Source organism: Narcine bancroftii, chromosome 6, assembly GCF_036971445.1.
Source record: "Narcine bancroftii isolate sNarBan1 chromosome 6, sNarBan1.hap1, whole genome shotgun sequence".
Classification (NCBI taxonomy): Eukaryota; Metazoa; Chordata; class Chondrichthyes; order Torpediniformes; family Narcinidae; genus Narcine; species Narcine bancroftii.
In genome coordinates, this window is record NC_091474.1 from 202,926,022 (window position 1) to 202,944,937 (window position 18,916).

Below are 18,916 nucleotides of genomic sequence, written 5' to 3' on the forward strand. Positions count from 1 at the left end.
ACTTACTGGTTGTGCACAGAAAACTGTACACATGTAAACAAATAAAGAACTGTAAACAGATAATGAATGTTTAAAAAAAATCAATAGAGTGCAAAAGAATCCTTAAGTGAGTCCCCGATTGAGTTTGTTGTTGAGTCCCATGGTGGAGCTAACATTGGGTCTCTTATAAATGAAACTAGTAAATAATGCTGAAATATTCATACATATTTATTTTAGAGAGAGGGAGTGTGTATACATTTATACACAATTACACACACAATGTAAATAGACATACATAAAAATAATTATATAATGATTATGTTCTGTGTATTATATGAGCACGTGTGTGCACTATGGTCCAGATAAACACTGTCTAGTCTGGTTGTAACTGTACGGTCAGATGATAACTAACTTTATCTCTCCACATAATACATATCCTCTCAAGTAAGATATTTTGCCCATTGTGGGCAAAAAAAGGCCAGTTATACTCTTCCAATATCCCAATTATTGAAGCCTAGTAGTTTACAGCATTTCAGGAGTTCATCCATATAACTTGCAATTATACTGGTAAGTGTTCCTGCCGGCACACCCTTTGAGTAATGTCTTCCAGGATCTCTGCACAGGTTAATATTCTGAACCTTCCTGGTCAGATATGTAGTAAAAACACAATGCTGGAGAATCTAAGTAGGTCAAACTATGTGCTTTATAATATATAGCAAAGATAACCAAAGTTTCAGGCTTGAGCCCTTCATCAAGGAATGAGCAAAATGTGAGCAGGTGCGTGATTTTTGCTAAACAAAGTCCATTGTTTGACCTACTGAGTTTCTCCAGCAATTGTGTTTTTACTTCAATTATGGTGTCTGCAGACTTTTGTGTTTTACTCTGGTCGGATATGTGCTTGCTATGCCCCAGTACGTGATCGTCATACTGCCCAAATCTCCCGCAAGTTCAATGAGCTAAAGGTGAAGATTGATCGTCAATCCGGGAAGAAGTTGGAAGGTTGCCTCAAATTGATAAAGTCGGGAAATACTGCCATTGTTGCCATGGTTGCAAATAAACCCATGTGTGTGCGAGGTCACTTTGCTGTCCATGACACAAAACAGACTGTGGTTTGAGGTGTGATCAAGGCAGTTACAAAGAAAGAAGTTGCTTTAAGAATCCCAAGGCTGCCACTAAAGTAGCAAAGAAGTGAATAGTACCACTGACCAAGATTCAGCAAACCCGAAATGACACCACAGAAATGAATTTTCCTCAGCTTTTCTCTAAATCCTTCCATCTTTCTCTAAGTATTTATCTTTTCAAGCAATAAAACAATTCTCTCCTGTTCATCTTATTTAGCCCTGTAAAAAAAATATGTACGCACCTTGATTAAATTTTCCCTGAAACTTAATTGTTCCAAAGCAAGCAGTCCCAGCCCAGACTATCTCTCATCAAAATGTATCTGGGCCTCAGCAACATCTTACTAACTGCATCTTCTCTAATGTGTTGACCAGAAATGTAGAAGCCCAGTAAAGTTCCAATATGATTTCTTCAAAGTTGTTGTGACAGAGGACTATTTTTTGTGCAACAAATGATCTGGGTATGGAATATCCTGCAGTAGAGGAAGCAGATTCAATTGCAGCAAAGGAGTTGGACGAGTATTTGAAAGGGCAACGGGCAGAGGGATGGGATGACCATATGTCTAAAAGAATCAAACTGCTTCTTACCAGACTTTAACAGTTATGTTATTCTGTGACATCAATCACAAATGTGTTGTCTTTGTTTAAGTTCAAGTGGGACCATTCTGATTCCAGCCTACTTGTCATTAAAGTCATGTTAACGCTTTGCTTTCGGCCACTGAAACAATTTTAAATCCTATCTGCCCCTTGAATTGTAGTAGCTTTTACTTTTTTTTTTCTAATTCTTGATAGCAAACTGATGAATCTACATTTCAAGATATATTGCAGTGCTCAATTCAATTGCAATGTAACCAGACTTTTATCGATTGCATTTGTCCTCTACAGAATTCTATTTATTCTTCAAGGAGTTGCTTCTGCCTTGAATTACCTTCTAACTTACATGTGTGACTAATTCTATGCTTTTTGTTCTTTAATTCCATTTGCTAATTGAAGTGTGTTTGTTTTTTTTCTCCTCTCCTCTCTCCTTAACAACATATCTCTTCATGTTTATTTGCACTTTCCCTCACCTCCATTCTTTTGCACTCCTCCTCACAATTTTTCCTGGCATCACTTTGAATTAATCAGCATATTTTGATCCTTTTGGCCATGTTCTATTTGATGGATACCAAATGACAACTGAATGCAGATTGTTCACTGGTGGTGTCTTATTGATCCTTGAGGCATAGAACTTGCTTCTCCTCTATTTTCCATCTTTTGTTGCTTCTATAGTAACTGGACCACTAGTCATCTCTTAAATTGCATTTTATTGTTAATATGGTGAAAGTTCTAAACAACATGATCCAGTTGCAATAATATAACAAGCTGGATAAATCTGGGTTTCATGAATTAAAATTTCATGAAGGGATACATTCTGTCCCAAAACAGCAAATGCTGGTAACACTAAGTCAGGCAGCATCAGTAGGATGAGAAACACAGTTAATGTTTCAGGTCGAAGACACTTTCTCAGGACTAGCAAGGAAAATTGTGGCTGTGGCTGTGGCTCTGTCTCTGAGCTCAAAAAAAAAAGTTTGTTCATTCATGGGAATCCATCCCAATCTGCACCCCTGAACTAAACACCTTTCCAGATCAGTTCAGAAACAACACACAACTGGGGTCTAGAAATAAAATAACCTGCTTCCAGTAATTGAAGGATCATGTTGGACAAGTCATGGGTATAAGATTAAATACAAAACATTTAGAATGGTAGGTATGATACATTTTCAAACCAGCGAATTAATGGAAAATGAAATTTACTCAGTTACTGGTTTAGCTACAAATATATAAATATCAGATTAGATAGATGGAAGAATCAATGTGAACAGAATGAATATGGTCCAGGGCTTGGAGCTGTGTTGAAAATCAATGGTTAAGTGGAGTACAAACAAGCAACTTCTGTAGATTTAATTCATTCTGTTTTACACTAGTCTGTTGCCAACATCTGAACACACCATCAGTAAATATGATAGCAGTGCAGACAAAACAAAATACTAACTTTATTTTTAACAGAAAAGAAATACGAGATCAAAATTAAGATTTTTTTTCATCACATCAGAACCATTGTGATACTCAAGAGCATTTTTTAAATTTATTTTGTGATTTTCCAAACTTAAACTCAGTTTTCAATTTTATCGATGTTAATGTTGACATCAACATTGATTACAGTTTACAATTATCAATTCTATACAAGATTTTCTGAAGAGTTCAAGCTTTATCTATCCCCTTCCCTCCCCCTACCCCTTTGGCACTTAACACTTAACCAACCAGTTACACACAACATTCAGGACGTCACAAGAAAGGAAACATCTATCGGGGGTTTATGGGTTTCTCACGACATGGCAGCCAGTACTCAGGCGGTTTCCTTTTTTTAGATGTTTTCCTGGTTCGGATGGGAAGGGCTCCCCCTCTGAAGGGTAGATGGGGAAGGTAGGGCGGCAAGGCATGATGGTCCACACTATAATCGTGCTCCTATGGAATTTAGGTATGGTTGCCAAATTTTCAAGAAAGTGTAATTTCTCCAGAGGAACACATTTTTGCATTCCAGTGTGCAATGCTCAAGCAGGAGTCGGACTTCCAGTTAGCTGCTATGCACTTTCTGGCCACTGCCAACGTGATCATTATTAATTGGATTTGAAATTTGGACAGGTTCATTGTAAGTCTTGTGTCCATTATGTTTCCTAACAGGAACAGCTCTGGGTCCTATGGGAATTCTTTGCCTATAATTTTTTTCCAGGTCTTGGCCCAGTTCTGCCCAGAAGGGTTTCACCTTGGTACATTTCCAGATTGCGTGCACAAAGGTTCCTGTTACAATAGCACATCAGAAGCGTGTGATAATTCTGGTTTAGATCTGTTCAATTTTTGCTGTGTCAGGTACAGCTGGTGTAGGAAATTGTACTGTACCTGCCTATATCATGCATTAATAATTGCAGTCCTGCTGGTCCGACACAGGGCGGAGTAGCAGCGCTCATCAATCATTATTCCTAAATCTGACTCCCACCTCTGCCTTGATTTGTGAAGGCCTGGTTTGGGTCCTTCCACTTGGAGCAAGAAATACATTGCCGATGAACTTCCATGAATTCCCCCTTCTAGGTCACTGCATGCTGGTAGAGCCATAGTTGGACCTAATTTGTCCTGTAGAAAAGATGTGATCTGAATATAGCAGTGGATCATCATTTTTGATAGATCATATTTATTCCTAAGTTGTTCAAATGACATTAGTTGCCCACACTTGTAACAGTCCTGACACCATTATGATGCCAGGTGTCCAGGATCTCATCACCTATTGTCAATGGTATTAATCTATTTGGAGTCAGGGGTGATTTTGGGGATAGCCTCTACATATTGGTTAATTTTATTCCAAATGGAGATTAGTTGTTTTAGTATGGGGCTGTCTGTTTGCCCAGAAAACAGTTTGACGTCCCATTTATAAATAAAGTCCTCTGCCACCTTCTCATCTACCAGTTGAAAGTCAATTTGTGCCCAGGATGGTACATCTCCTTCCTTGAGGAGTGAGGTGATGTATCTCGACTGGGCTGCCCAATAATATCTTTTGAAGTCTGGCATTCATATTCCACCCAGACTCTAATCCAAGGTCAATTTCTCCATAGAGACTCTGGCTACCTTTCTGTTCCATAGAAATATCCTTATTCGCAAAAGCAAATTTTGGAAGAATTCCTGGGGAAATGCAACGGGCAGTGTCTAAAAGAGATACTGAAATCTTGGTAACATATTCATTTTAACATAGTTGATCTTGCCCACTAATGCTCTGGGCAGGGATATCTATCTGTTTAAGTCCTCAATTCTCCCAAGTAAGGGGGTATAATTTAGTTTATATAAATTATTCAAGTTATTGTCTATTCTGACTCCTAGGTATCCCATTTGGTGGCCACTTTAAATGGACTACTTTCTTGATATTGACTATAATCCCCCTTAGTAAAGTGGCATGGTTTTGCTCTTGTCCTAAATGACCTTATACCCAGAGATCTCCACATAGTCCTCCAGAGTGCAGCTTGGACAACGGGTTTGCTGGGTCTGTCAGATATTCAAGAACTTACAGAAAAAATTTAAAATTAGTAGATATTAAATTCACCAGTTTTTAAGTTTTTCTTATGGGGATTTATATTATTTGAGATGATTTTTTTAAAAAAAACTAAGTCTGACATTCTTTAGGTTATCAATTAACATAATCAGAGAAAGCCAAAATATCTTCTGACAAATATTCATTCAACTTGCTGTCCATTAGTAATGGCTCACTGCTAGTTTAGAGCTTGTTAATTTGACGTAGAGCAACTTCTTGCAGGTAAAGTTACTCCTTGTAAAATGAAAATACATGAATCAAAGATGATAATTCAATAATCTAGGGAAAAGAGCATTTTGATAGACAAAACATACTCCTTTGGTTGCTTATATCAACTTACTGAAGGTTTACCGATTAACTTACCATTAGTCAGACGGTCAAACAAAAATATGTCAAAGTTCCACATTCCGACTTTTGATAACATGTGCTACAAAGAAAAGAAGAAAATTGTCAATAAACAGTTTATCTTGTTTATTGGCAGATAATAATATACCATTAATAACACAGTAATAATGCTCATATAAATCTCCAAAGGACATTTTAAAGATATTTTAACAGCCATTATGAGATTTCTGTGCATTTGACCATAAGTACAGTCAGAAGTGGCTTTCAGGGAGCATCATAAAGGAGGCAAAAATGAAAAAGGTGGAAAAACGTCTCTTCAATTGTTTTCAGATTGTTCCCACACCTCTCCCCCCACCTCCCCCATCGCTGATGATATTCTCTGGGCTGAGGCTTTCTCTTTCACCACCAACTTCTCTAGCTCTTTTCTCCCTGATCTTTCCACTTGCTGCTTCATCCACCCCCTTTCTCCTTCTTCTTCCAATTACACATCTTCCAGCCTCCATTATCAGTGGACCTTCGCTAATGCTGAAATTTGTGAAGGGCAAGTCTTTGTGCTCATTTAACAACATTAATTAGAATAAGAAAGCAACTAAAATATTGAATAGACAATTCAAAATTGTTTAACCAAGAGCAAAAAAAATGTGGAACTTCTACGGGTTGTGGTAGAAGCGAATAACAGATGAATTTGGTGATGGTTGCATGACTACACAGGAGAGGAAATAAAGAGTAACACTGATACAACTGGATGATAAGACTCAAAAAGAGAATTAAAACCAGTGTGGAGCCGGGCTGGGCCAAAAAGTCATGTGATTTTTCAGGAACATGCTGTTGGAATACTTGTGCCACTGTCTTGAACTGAATTGTTATTATCACATGTACTGAGATACGTTTCATTTTACAAGCTGTCTAGGGAAGTCAACTCATACAAGTAGTGCAATAATAAACACATTGTTACAAAAAGTCAAATCGTGCAGGGAACCATGAACAGAGTGTAGGGTATTGAAAAAAGTTCAGTTAAAAACAATGCAAGGGCATCATCTTTTACAAGTGCAAGATGGTGATGAGTTTGTTGTCATACACATTGAACATAGAACACTACAGCACAGAAACAGGACCTTCAGCCATGTTGAATTATTATTTTGCCTAGTGCTAATGACTTGCACCCAGTCTATTTCCCTCCATTCCTCTCCCATCCATATACCTATTCACATTTTTCTTAAATGTCAAAATTGATGCAGTAGTCCAGACAGTCCTTTTGTGCTGTCGGAACAGTTGACGATTATTGAAGTAAGGGAAGGTTCCAGAGTCTGATAGCTATTGGAAAGAAACTTTTCTTGAACCCAAAGGTGCTAGACTTCAGGAATCTACCTTCTGCCCAAAGGTAGCAGGATGATAGGGGTACTCTATGATGTTGGCCGTCTTCTTGACGCAGCACCTCACACAGACGTCTGCAATGGTCAGAGCCTGTGATAGACCTGGCTATATTTACGACCTTCTAAAGCAGTGGTTCTCAATCTTTTTCTTTCCATTCACTTACCATTTTAAGTAATCCCTATACCATCGGTGCTCTGTGATTAGTAAGCGATTGCTTAAGGTGATATGTGAGTGGGAAGGGAAGGTTGAGGATCACTGCTCTAGGTCCAAATGTCACTGACATATTTTGCTTCAGAAAAACTGTCACTGGCCCATTTCCTTTGGAGTTATGAAACCGTGCACATAACGAGTCAATTAATACGATTAAAACAGCAGTTTTCAAACTTTTTTCTTTCTACTCACATACCACCTTAAGTAATCCCTTACTGATTACAGAGCCCCTATGGCATAGAGATTACTTGAAATGGTATGTGAGTGGAAAGAAAAAGGTTGAGAACCACTGATCTCCAGCCTCTGCATTCCTGGGCAGTCAAATTCCAAACACAGGCTATGATGCAATCAGTTAGTATACCTAACACACCACATCTGTTTAAGTATCATTGCATATTTGACAACATGCCAAATCTTCTCAGACTTGTTAAGAAGTCTTTGGGGTTGGGGTATGGGTGGGGGTGGAGATGGTGGATGGGTTTCTTCATGGCTGCCTCAATATGCTGGCTCCAGGGAAGGTTTGCTGAAATATGGACCCCAGAAATTTGGTTCTGCTTCTCTCCATTTCCTCCCAAGAAGACAGACAAGTCTTCTTGGTCCCCTTGGTCTCACCTTCCTAAATGAGGCCCTTGATCTCTGAGACAAGGACAAGATTCTTGTTCTAGAATCTTCCAACTAGATTCTCAATCTCCATTTTGGATTCATCACTTCCAGTTATTCAGCCGTTGACCTATTATGACAATATTGAAGAGGGCCCAGGTCCTACCTGAATCAGAAATGGGTTTGGTCTATAAACAATCCTTTGAAGCACATCATGGAAGACGTCATTTCCACTGGCCGATCATCACTGAGGCTCATCACCTTGCTCTTCTTGGGTTCCAGAATTATTGGTATCCTTTTGAGGCAGAGGGGCACTCTGACTGTGGTAGCGAGAGATTTAAAATACCTGCAAAACCTCCAGCCATTTGGTTCTCACAGATTTTCAGAGACTGCCCTGAAGCGGGGAGAGGTTAAAGAATGCTCCCAATAGCTGGTTTCTGCTGATTCTCAGGACATGGCAGTGATTCCATCTGGACCAGTGTTTTTTGCGAGTTCACTCTCAGGAAGGCAGATTTGACATTAGTTACGGTGACCTTGGTACAGATACAGATGCTCTTGAGAATGTTGAATTGAGTGATGTCGACACCTTGACAAATTTAAAGCAAGTGTAGAATCCATTGAGTTCATCAGGGAAGGATGGTGTCATTGCCTGCAATTCTTCCCGACAATGCTTTGTGTAGCCTGTGACAGCAGGCTCAATACTTTGCTGTTCATTGACTTCAGCTTGGCATTAAATACAACCATTCCCCAGAGGCTGGCGGAGAAGCTGTCCTTGCTGGGAAACAAAACCCCTCTCTCTAACTGGATTCTGGACTTCATTACGGAAAGACCATAGTCTCTCCAGCTCGGTAGTAGAATAACGAGCACCGTCACGCTGAGCACTGGCAAGTCTCAGGGCTGTGTGCTCAGCCCACTCCTGTTCATGCTACTGCATCACCTGATCCAGCTCAAGTTTGCAGATGACATAACAGGAGCTCGCTTCAATCAGCAACAACGATGAGTCACACTACAAAAGATTTTCTGAAATGGTGCGAGATAAAAGCTCGAGTCTCAAAGTGGACAAGATGAAGGAGATGATTGTGGACTTCAGGGCCAGGAACAACTGCACACCCACAACTCTGTAGCAGAGAGAGTGGAGAGCAACAAGTTCCTTGGAGATCACTTACATAGGGACCTATTGTGGACACTCAACAGCTCCTCAATTGTCAGGAAGACTGCACTTTCTGAGAAGACTGAAGAGGGTAAGGCTATCAGCCACCATTATGTCAACTTTCTACAGGAGCTCTATTGAGAGAATCCTGGCCAGCTGCATCAGTGAGGTATGGTTGCTTCAGTGAAATGGATCGGACGTCAATCCATAGGATTCATTGGGTTGTACTTATACAATCAGATGATAATAAACTTAAACTTGCAATTGAATGGTAGAAGCATATTGGGAAGGGTTGTGACTGTCATGCGACAGCACTGCCCCCTACCTAGTCAGAGGGCACACCAGCTACCAATCAAGGTTTGGTTCTGCCCCACTCATTAGTGCATACCTTGCCATTGGTCCCATGTAAATTACTTGGATGAGACTCTTCAGCATGCCTGTACTTGGTCTTGGGCCATTGGATGTTGTAATTGGATTAACTCTTCTGGCACTGAGCCATTTGACTCTGTTAATGACCTGGGCTGCAACCTCCAGCACTATAAAGGTGCCATGTGTTCTTTGTTCTTCCTCTTTGCCAGCTTGGGAGCATCCTGCTTCACTCCAGGCCTAGAAATGTGGAATGGTGCTAGAGAAACTGTTGGTAAAATGTTCAGTGTTTAAAAGGGTTGGGAGCATTTAATTAGTGTCCCTTGTAGCATAGAACTGTGCCTGCCCGGAGTCAAGGGGTGGTGGGGCATTGTAGTGAATGCTTCCTTGATCATTGTATGTACCAGTTCAAAGCAGGGGGGGGGGGAGCGTGGGCGAGGGAGCGTGGGCGAGGGAGCGTGGGCGAGGGAGCGTGGGCGAGGGAGCGTGGGCGAGGGAGCGTGGGCGAGGGAGCGTGGGCGAGGGAGCGTGGGCGAGGGAGTGTGGGCGAGGGAGCGTGGGCGAGGGAGCGTGGGCGAGGGAGCGTGGGCGAGGGAGCGTGGGCGAGGGAGCGTGGGCGAGGGAGCGTGGGCGAGGGAGCGTGGGCGAGAGAGTGGGCGAGAGTGTGGGTGAGAGTGTGAGCGAGAGTGTGAGCGAGAGTGTGAGCGAGTGTGTGAGCGAGTGTGTGAGCGAGTGTGTGCGTGATTGTGTGTGTGAGAGAGAGTGTGTGCGTGGGTTCATTATTGATTGTACATGTTTCACTGTCAATGTTAATTTCACATGGCTGCTGTAAACTGTGCATGTGTTGCATCTGTTACCATTTCCCACACTTGCCTTCTGTAAATAAAATCCTTGCCTACAAAAACTGTGTCCTACCAGTTTCCTCACTCACAACAACCTGCTCGTGTTTTGCCTCAAAGTGAAGCATGTGTAAGGATTTGCAGATTCATCAATGGGTTGCTTCTGTGATTCTCACCATCTTTACACTAACCAATAAGGTAGATTACTATGTGGGAGTCTTTTGGGCTTCTGCATTCAGAACCTTTGTGAGATGCGGGTATATCACCTCTAAGTGGACTCTCTCCACAAAGTAGTGAGAATGCTCTCACAAACATCATAAACTTGCTCCAAATGTAGAGCTAATTAAAATCCCAACACAATTACTACAGCTAGTTTAACACCAAGATTGATCATTCATTAATAGGGGGTCTAGCCCATAATTTGAATTCTCAAAATATGTTAAATAAACTGTCTTTACTGTGGCTAAGTGGTTTAATTAAACTACAAACAGCTTTTCACTATTCGTTGATGATGTTCAGGAAGTCTTGTAGAATTCACAAAGGATTTTAAGTTGAGTTGTAATATTTTAAAAATTCTTTGTGACAAAATGCAAAAATTCTCATATTGAAAATACGTCAACTGAAGCAAAGAGATTCTAAAGGCAAATTTAAAAAAAAAGTCCTCAAAATCAATTGTGGAACCCAATGCATATTCAACAGACTGGTTTACCAAAGGAAGAGATATTGCATAGATCAGAATGTCCATAGAATTCTGAAGAATGAACATATACTTTATAAGTGGGATGAAAAACTGGTGCAATATAAAAGTTCACCAGTACTGCATCATTTACTCAACATATGGCAGAAGATTCAGTTAGAAAGGAAAAAAACAAATTACCAAATTCCAAAATTAATATTGACGCAAAATCTGCTTTTATAATAGATAACCTTTCCTTTAGAGAATGGGAGAGAAAAGGAATTAAAAGAATAGAAAATTGTTTTTTGGGAAATAATTTATTAACATTTGAACAAATGAAGTACAAATATGGAATAACTCATGGGACAATGTTTGCATACCACCAACTGAAAACCTACTTAAAGGACAAATTGGGAAGCAGACTGAGATTACTAAAAGGAAGCAACTTTGAATATGTGATTACAGACACAATGATAATAAAAAGATTTATAACGAACATGTACATCAAGCTACAAGAGAAGGAAAATGATGAAATAAGCTATAAACCCAAACAAAAGTGGGAAAAATATTTAAACAAAGATAAAAAAATGAAACATGGGAAAATTTATGCTCTGGAAGTACGAAGAATATAATAAACACGAGGTTACGCATGATACAATATAGTTGGTTACACAGGTTATATATCATGCCCCAAAAGTTAAATAAATGGGATCCAACAGTATCAGATAGATGTTTTCGCTGTAAGAAGGAAACGGGAACAACAGTACATGCAATTTGGGCATGTGAGAAAGTGAAAAAGTTTTGGGAAGATCTAAATCAGGTATTAAATAAAATCACAAAAAACAACATACCAAAAAAATCCAGAGATCTTTCTTCTAAGTAATATAAGAAGTAAGGAATTAGGCCTCAAACTGGATGAAGTGCAAAAAAGATTTATTATGATAGCCTTAGCTGGAGCAAAAAAAGTATAATATCAACTTGGAAATCAGAAGAGAGCCTGAGAGTACAGCAATGGTACATGGAAATGAATAAATGTATTCCATTGGAAAAAATAACATATAATTTAAAAAATCAAGTCACATTATTTGAACAAATTTGGGAGCTGTACATGGAACATAACAGAGAGGGCCTACCGCGGACCTCCACCCCCTAAAATGATAAGAAGACAAAATGACGACCCAGTGTGTAAAAGTAGATGAGACAATTTTCTTGTTTATTTTTCATTGTTTGATGACATTGTTTAATGCTTTTATTATATTGTATATGTTGAACATTTAATGGGTTTGGAAGCGAGTGGGAAGGTAGGGGGTAAAAAAGGGGAGAAAATGCTACTGTGTATATTTAAGAGGGAAATGTTTGTGTGTATTTTGGTTGATCTGTTTCATAGTGTGAAAGAGAAAGAATTATAAAGAATGAGAGGAAAGTCATTTATATGTACAAAGTTCCTACAGGGCTCAGAAAGCTAGAGACAAGGAAGGAAGTTTCCCCTGGCTGAGGAGCCCAGAAGTAGACATTTTGCAGTCTCAAAGTAAGGAGCAGGCCATCCTGTGTGGAGACATGAGCTCATGCTCATGAGGGCAAGTCTTTGGAATTCTCTGGCCCAAGTGGATTTGGAAGTTCATTAAAAAAACGATCAATAGATTTCTGGACATCAGAGCAATGAAGGGATATGAGGATGGAAAATAAAGCTGGAGAGTATCTGCCAACACCCTGATGGACACAAAGGCTGAAATGGCCCACTCCCGTTTCTAATTCTTGTGTCTTTTTGTTATGCAGTGGTGTGCAGAAATAAAGTAAAATTGAAAAAGAAAAGTGTCAAATGGCATCTCAATGACTTGTACGCATGATCATCAACTGAAAGCCTACTTCATAGGTCTACGTGCAACCATAGTTCAGTAGCATTGGCATGACTGCCTTAGACTTTGAACATTAAAAAGCAACAAAATAGTTGTCAGTCTTTCCTACTCAGACTCCATTATTAGTTGTTGCATCTTTCCTGCTCCATCTATGCTTCAATGTTCTCATCCACTGAGTGCAGCTGAAAGTTGTGGAGAATGTGGGATGTTTGGCCCTGGCTAATTTCACTGTTATCTTCCTATGCTCTCACTATGCATACACTTGATCCACAGAGTCAAGGCAACACTCAGGTCTCTTAATGAAAATAGACTCCTCTTATTTTGTTCTTCTGTTCTTCTTTTTCTCTATTATCTTTCTGTGATCTTTTTCTCACTTTGGTTCAACATGAACATTGAATTTGCATTTTTATAGTATTGTTACAAGCCCAGAGGACCCCAAAACCCAGCAGCAAAAGATGTTGATCAAGACAAATGATTACTTAAATAAAAATTGCTTTTAATTATCTTTAAACATGAAACAGAATCACACTTTAACTTATCACTATTGACTGAACTAACCTAACTTAACCCCCATCTAATTCTAAGCGCACGTATATGTAATCTAATTCTAAGCGCACGTGTATGTAAGTTCAGAAAAGTTCTTTGATTCACAGTCCAATCTCACTTCTCATTCCTCCAGGTTCACTGGTTGCAGGCAATTCTTAAACTGTGCACAGAATTTAACATTTATAAAGTTTGCCAGGCTTTGGTGCTTCCTGGTTACCACTCAGGAAGGTTCTTGTTGGTTTTCAGAGAGAAATCTGTTGTTCGCTGGACACCCACAACTGATTCCTTTTTAATTAGCCACTTCAGTGTCTTGCCGACAAAACTTTCCCCCTCAGGTTTCTCCAGATGATAACCTCTTTCTTTCAGGTGACCACAGAGTTCCTTTTTTGTTTCTCTTATTTCAAGTGAAACATAAGACAGCCATTCCTCTCCTCTTGCATGACCCGCAAGGGCTTTGACCAGGCTGAACCAAGCACTCACAACCCACCTTCCAAAATGGGTTTTTCCACAAGCTTGCCAGGTTGTCCTGTTCCAGTCCCAGCTGATGCTGCTGACTGTAAAACTGCAGAACGGATCTCTCTTTCTCTCTCTCTTTCAGAGAGAAAGCCTGTTTTACTCTCAGAGCTTGAAAAACCACATGACCCTCTTAGATCAGCAAGTTCCTCTCCAGACAGTCCGCGGCTCCAACAAGTTCTCTCATTTGTTGTCTTTTTGTAAACAACAATCCATTAGTGAAATCTCTTGGGCACTCTCCAAAGCTTTTGCAAAGGAACTTGGCATCAACATGTCTAGCATGAGCAGAGCTCCAGTATTTTAAATAAGAACTGTTTTAAAGTGTTTGTATGTGACCTACACTAAAAATCCTGCCCCAATTTATCTTCCAAAAACATATCTATATACAATACAAACACAATATAATCTGTCACAGTATTATTGTAACCTTTCTTTCTTTATATTAATTGAATTACATGTTGAATTTTTTTTCACTTCCTTTAATTTCAACATGTGAATCGATATTTGTATTATTTTGTTAATATTATAGAGAATGATTTTTTACTTTTTGATTATTCTTCATTTTGACTGCATGTTGATTGAAAATTCTCAAGATTAAATATTCAAAAAGAAAGAAAGAAGACTTTGCAGAACATTTTCTGCAGCGCCACAACAAAGTGTAGCTGGGCATTGGCAAGCCGTCATGGGGTGCTGAGAATCCCACTGGAAGAATGCCATAGAGTGATGCTGGAGTGAGAGCCGTGAGCTTGATGAATGTGCCAAGGGTATTGACATTAGCATTTAGTAAAGCAAACATCAAAAGTCTTTATCAAAACAGCTATGGATGACAATGTCCTCACCAAATCTTCAGGAGAATGAATCCAAGGAAAGCACTTGGTCCAGACAGAGTACCTGAACGAGTACTGAAAACCTGTGTTGACCAACTGGCCAATGTATTCATAGATATCTTCAACATCTCATTCCCACCTGTTTCAAACAGGTCTCAATCATAGAGAGTGTGGTGACCTGCCTAAATGTCTGCTGACCAGTGCACTCACATCCACAGTTCTGAAGTGTTTTGAGAGGCTGGTGTTGAATCATATCAGCTCTATGTGAGCAGAAACACGAATCCCTTCTAATTTTCAAATGCACCAAAAGGCCTATGGGAAATACCAACTCACTGTCCCTACTCAAAACCCTGCAACACCAAGACAGCAAAAATGCATACAGTATATCAGGATGCCATTTACTAATTACACTTTGGCATTCATCATCCCCTCAAAAAAAATAAGCAAACTCCAGGACTTGGGTCTCAATTTCCCACTATGCAATTGGATCCTGCATTTCCTCATCTCCAGACCCCAATCAGTGCAAATGGCAAGAACATCTCTATAAACTCCATCAGTACCAGAGCACCTTAGGGCTGTGTACTTAGCCCCCTACTCAACTCGCTTTACACCTATGACTGGGTGGCTTGGTATGACAACACCACCATTTACAAATTCGCTGATGACACCTCCATAGTGGGATGTACAAAAAGGGGCGATGAGTCAGCTTACAGGAAACTTAGCTGAATGGTGTACTAACAATAACCTCTCACTCAATGTCACCAAAACCAAGAAGCTGATTGACTTCAGGATGGGAAAACCCATCACTCAATGCATCACAGTTAAAACTCTCTCCACCATCAAGAAAATCTACATGAAACACTGCCATCAGAGAACAGCAGCAAGTATCAAGGATCCACACCACCCAAGGATGCACTGTTTTCTCAGCTGCCATTAGGAAAGAAATATAGGTGCCACTGTAGCGGGCGTGGAGAAGAATGACATGAACACCAAAGACTGGTTTATTGCACTGGCCATCACATTTATATGGGACCCAGGCACTTAAGTCAGGGCCCTGCCTCATCCACAGTTCCTGGTCTTCTCGCCATGTGGCAGGTCACCTGGGACAACAACCAGTGTCACCCCCAGGTCATTGGGCCATTTTGTGGGCCAGCTTGTGTCTTCATGCACAAACCGCTACACGACCCCCACCCCCCAAATCGACAATCAGGCTATTGATTTGGGCTGTCTGCTCTTTCACCATGAGGAGGAGCGGAGACCGGCTAGCCATAGTCCAGATATGCTGGCTTCAAGCAATTGACAGTAAAGGTCTCCTCCTTACCACCGATGTCAAGGACGAAAGTGGAGCTGTTGTCCCTGATGACCAGGTAGGGCCCCTCATAGGGTCATTGTAGAGGCAGCCCCTTTGCATGAACACATACTAACAAGTCAAAGTCCATGGTAATGTTATGTTTGGGCTGGCCATGTAGTGGGGGTTGTTGTGGGATCAGGGAACCCAGGTTTGGCTGGAGGTTCTCAAGGGTGGCTGCAAGGTCTTCCAGGTGTTTGTCAGGGGCCAGAAACTCCCCCAAAATGATTAAGGGTGCACAGTAGACCATCTCCACCGCCAAGGCATTGAAGTCTTCCTTTGGCATGGTGTGAATCCCCAGCAGGACCCAAAGCAGATTATCCACCCAGTTGGGAACCTTGAGCCAGGCCATCAAGGCTGCTTTGAGGTGCCTGTGAAACCACTCCTCCAACCCATTGGCCTGAGGGCAGTACGCTGTGGTGTGGTGGAGCTGTGTGTCCAGGAAGTTAGCCAGCGCTACCCAGAACTCAGAGGTAAATTGTGGCCCCCTGTCTGATGTTAGGTGCTCTGGGACCCAGAATTTGGACACCCATGTATCTATATGTGCCCTGGCGCAGGTTTCTGTGGTGATATCAGCTCGTGGGACTGCCTCAGATCACCTTGTGGACCAGTAAACCATAGTGAGCAGGTATCTCGCCCCACAGGAAACTGGTAGCAGCCACACTATATTAATATGTATGTGGCTGAACGTGTGCCATGCTGGTTCAAACGTCTGTGTGTGAGCACCGGTATCCTTCTTCACTCTCCATAGCATGTCCGCCTGAGCCGCAACCTTCCAGGAGTCGCTGAAGTCTTCGTCCAGGAGCAAGAGTCAGATATCCTCGGGCAGCTGGTCCAGAAAGATCTGCTCAAAGAGAAGTCAAGGTTTGTGGCCCTTGGTCAAAGTGAGCATCTTGCTCATTAGGGCGGATGGGGCTGTGTCCTTCATTCTGTCCATGTGCAGCAATCTGGGAGTGCACTCACGCCAGGAGAGCCCAAAAGTGCAGGTTAACAGTTCTTTAGAGCTATGCATTTACCTTGCTCTGGATGCTTCCATAGGAAGTCTATGATCCTTGCTGCTGTATCTTGATTGAGTATTCTCATGATGTAGAAGTAGCAGTTGTCGTCAGTGGCAATGTGATAAAGCTGGAACTGAGCCTCCACCTGCTTGAACCACAAATGTGGCTGTGACACCAAAAATGTTGGGAGCCTGAGTGGATGGTTGCTGCCTCTGCCTGGTCTGCTATCTCCGGTTCCAACTGCTGGTTGGACCTCTTGGGGTCACCAATGTAATATTCACACTATGTGGGCATGGATAAGAACAACAGGCACATCAAGACCTTGAATTCGAGATTGGTTTATTGCACTGGCCATCATGGCTATATGGACCCCAGGCACTGACATCAGGGTCCCGTGCCATCAGAGCGCCGACTTGAGATTGGCCGGCATTCTTGCCACAGTTCCCTGTCTTCCCGCCATGCAGGAGGTCACCTGGGACGATGGCCAATGTCAACCCCAGGTCTGCACGGTCACCTGCCATTTTGTGGTCCGGTCTGCATCTCTGCACGTGGCCACTACATTATAAGACTTGTATCACTAGGTTCAGGAATAGTTGGCTACCCCCCCCACCACTAGACTCCTCTACAACAGCCTCAATCAGAGACTCATTTAAGGACCCTTACTTTGCACATTATTTATTAAGGAATACTTTTTCTGAATTGCACAGCTTGTTTACATTTCTCTCTTTTGTGCAAGTATCTTTTTTCTTGAACAGTTTACAGGTGATGATAAGTAGAAATTCTGCCTGGCCCGCAGGAAAAAGAATCTCAGAGTTGTATGTGGTGTTATGAAAGTACTCTGACAATAAATTTGACTTTGAAAGTAGAAAGACTTATTTGGATGTTGAAGACATGGTGACCATCCCTGTAAACAAATGAACTCCCAAATTATAATGCACACTAATGGAAACAAAATGATCTTAAGTATGGAAGACACATTGCACCAAAGTCAGTAATCAGTTTTGAGATACAAATTGACTTTCACTGTGCAAAAAAGCATAATAGAAGTTCTACCTCATTAGAGAATATAATGAACGGTGTATTTTTGATTTAGATGTGCAAAAGCTTCATTATACCCATTGAAGAACATAACCTTGGAAAACTAAACCTATTTGTTGAAATGAAAGTACTTCCGTATTCCCGTTGAGGCTATACTAGAAGATCTGACAACTTATAATCTTATACTACCTCATTGTTTATACAGTAAAACCTGCTATCCAGAATTCAAACAACCAGCAGTCTCAAGCAACCTGCAAAAAAAAATTGTGGAACATAAATAGGTAAAAAATATGTAAGTTTAAAACTGACACATCTCGACATTAATTTGACAATCATGCAATACACAAGCTCAAGCAACTGAAAAATTCACTTATCCGGCATCTACCAATCCCCATAGGTGCCAGATACCAGGGGTTTTACTGTATACAACTCACAGAACTGTCTGATCAGACAGACAGGAAGCTGTTTTAATATTCTATCTCCAAGTGTCAGCCTAGACTATGTGCTCAATTCCTGAAATGATTGGGAGAAAGCCACCATTGAGCCAAACTATTTTGCCAGTTTAAAATAGCAATTTAAAGACCATACACTATCTTAAAATCAATTTGTCAGCGTGTCCTGGAACTTTTTATCCAATTTCAATAAAGGCAGCTTAGAATCACATGAAATCAAATTGCACATACCCTGGCTTGTCCAAGGTAGTCCTCATCCAATAAGTGTAGACATGTCTGTGGGACAATGCCACGTAGCAGGCGAGAAGCATGAAAATACCTCTGAAAGCTCAATAGTCTTTTAACTCTTTTCTTTGAGCCGATTTCCCCTGAATGTGCAGTTGCTAAAAAAACAAAGAGAAAGATTAATAAACAAATATAAAAATTAAAATAACACACCAATGAAAAACATCCCAGTTTCATGTATTTTGTCCGAATTACTCTTCCTTAGTTCTAAACAAGCAACAGGCTTTTCACTGGATGGCAAAAAGCCATAAAATGCCTTTGAATCAAAAATAGCATTATTAG

General features: G+C 40.8%; 1 protein-coding gene across 9 annotated transcripts in view; it reads right to left on the minus strand.

Annotated features, from left to right (window-relative positions):
* The window catches only part of LOC138736964 (3',5'-cyclic-AMP phosphodiesterase 7B-like), a 214,496-nt gene that overhangs the window by 38,655 nt on the left and 156,925 nt on the right, over positions 1-18,916 (minus strand). For all 9 annotated transcript variants that reach the window (XM_069887248.1, XM_069887247.1, XM_069887245.1 and 6 more), the window contains 2 exons: positions 18,581-18,732; positions 5,575-5,638 (listed from right to left, as the gene is read on the minus strand). In XM_069887248.1, coding sequence (XP_069743349.1) covers positions 5,575-5,638; positions 18,581-18,732 — 216 coding nt within the window. The remainder of the gene's footprint in view (positions 1-5,574; positions 5,639-18,580; positions 18,733-18,916) is intronic.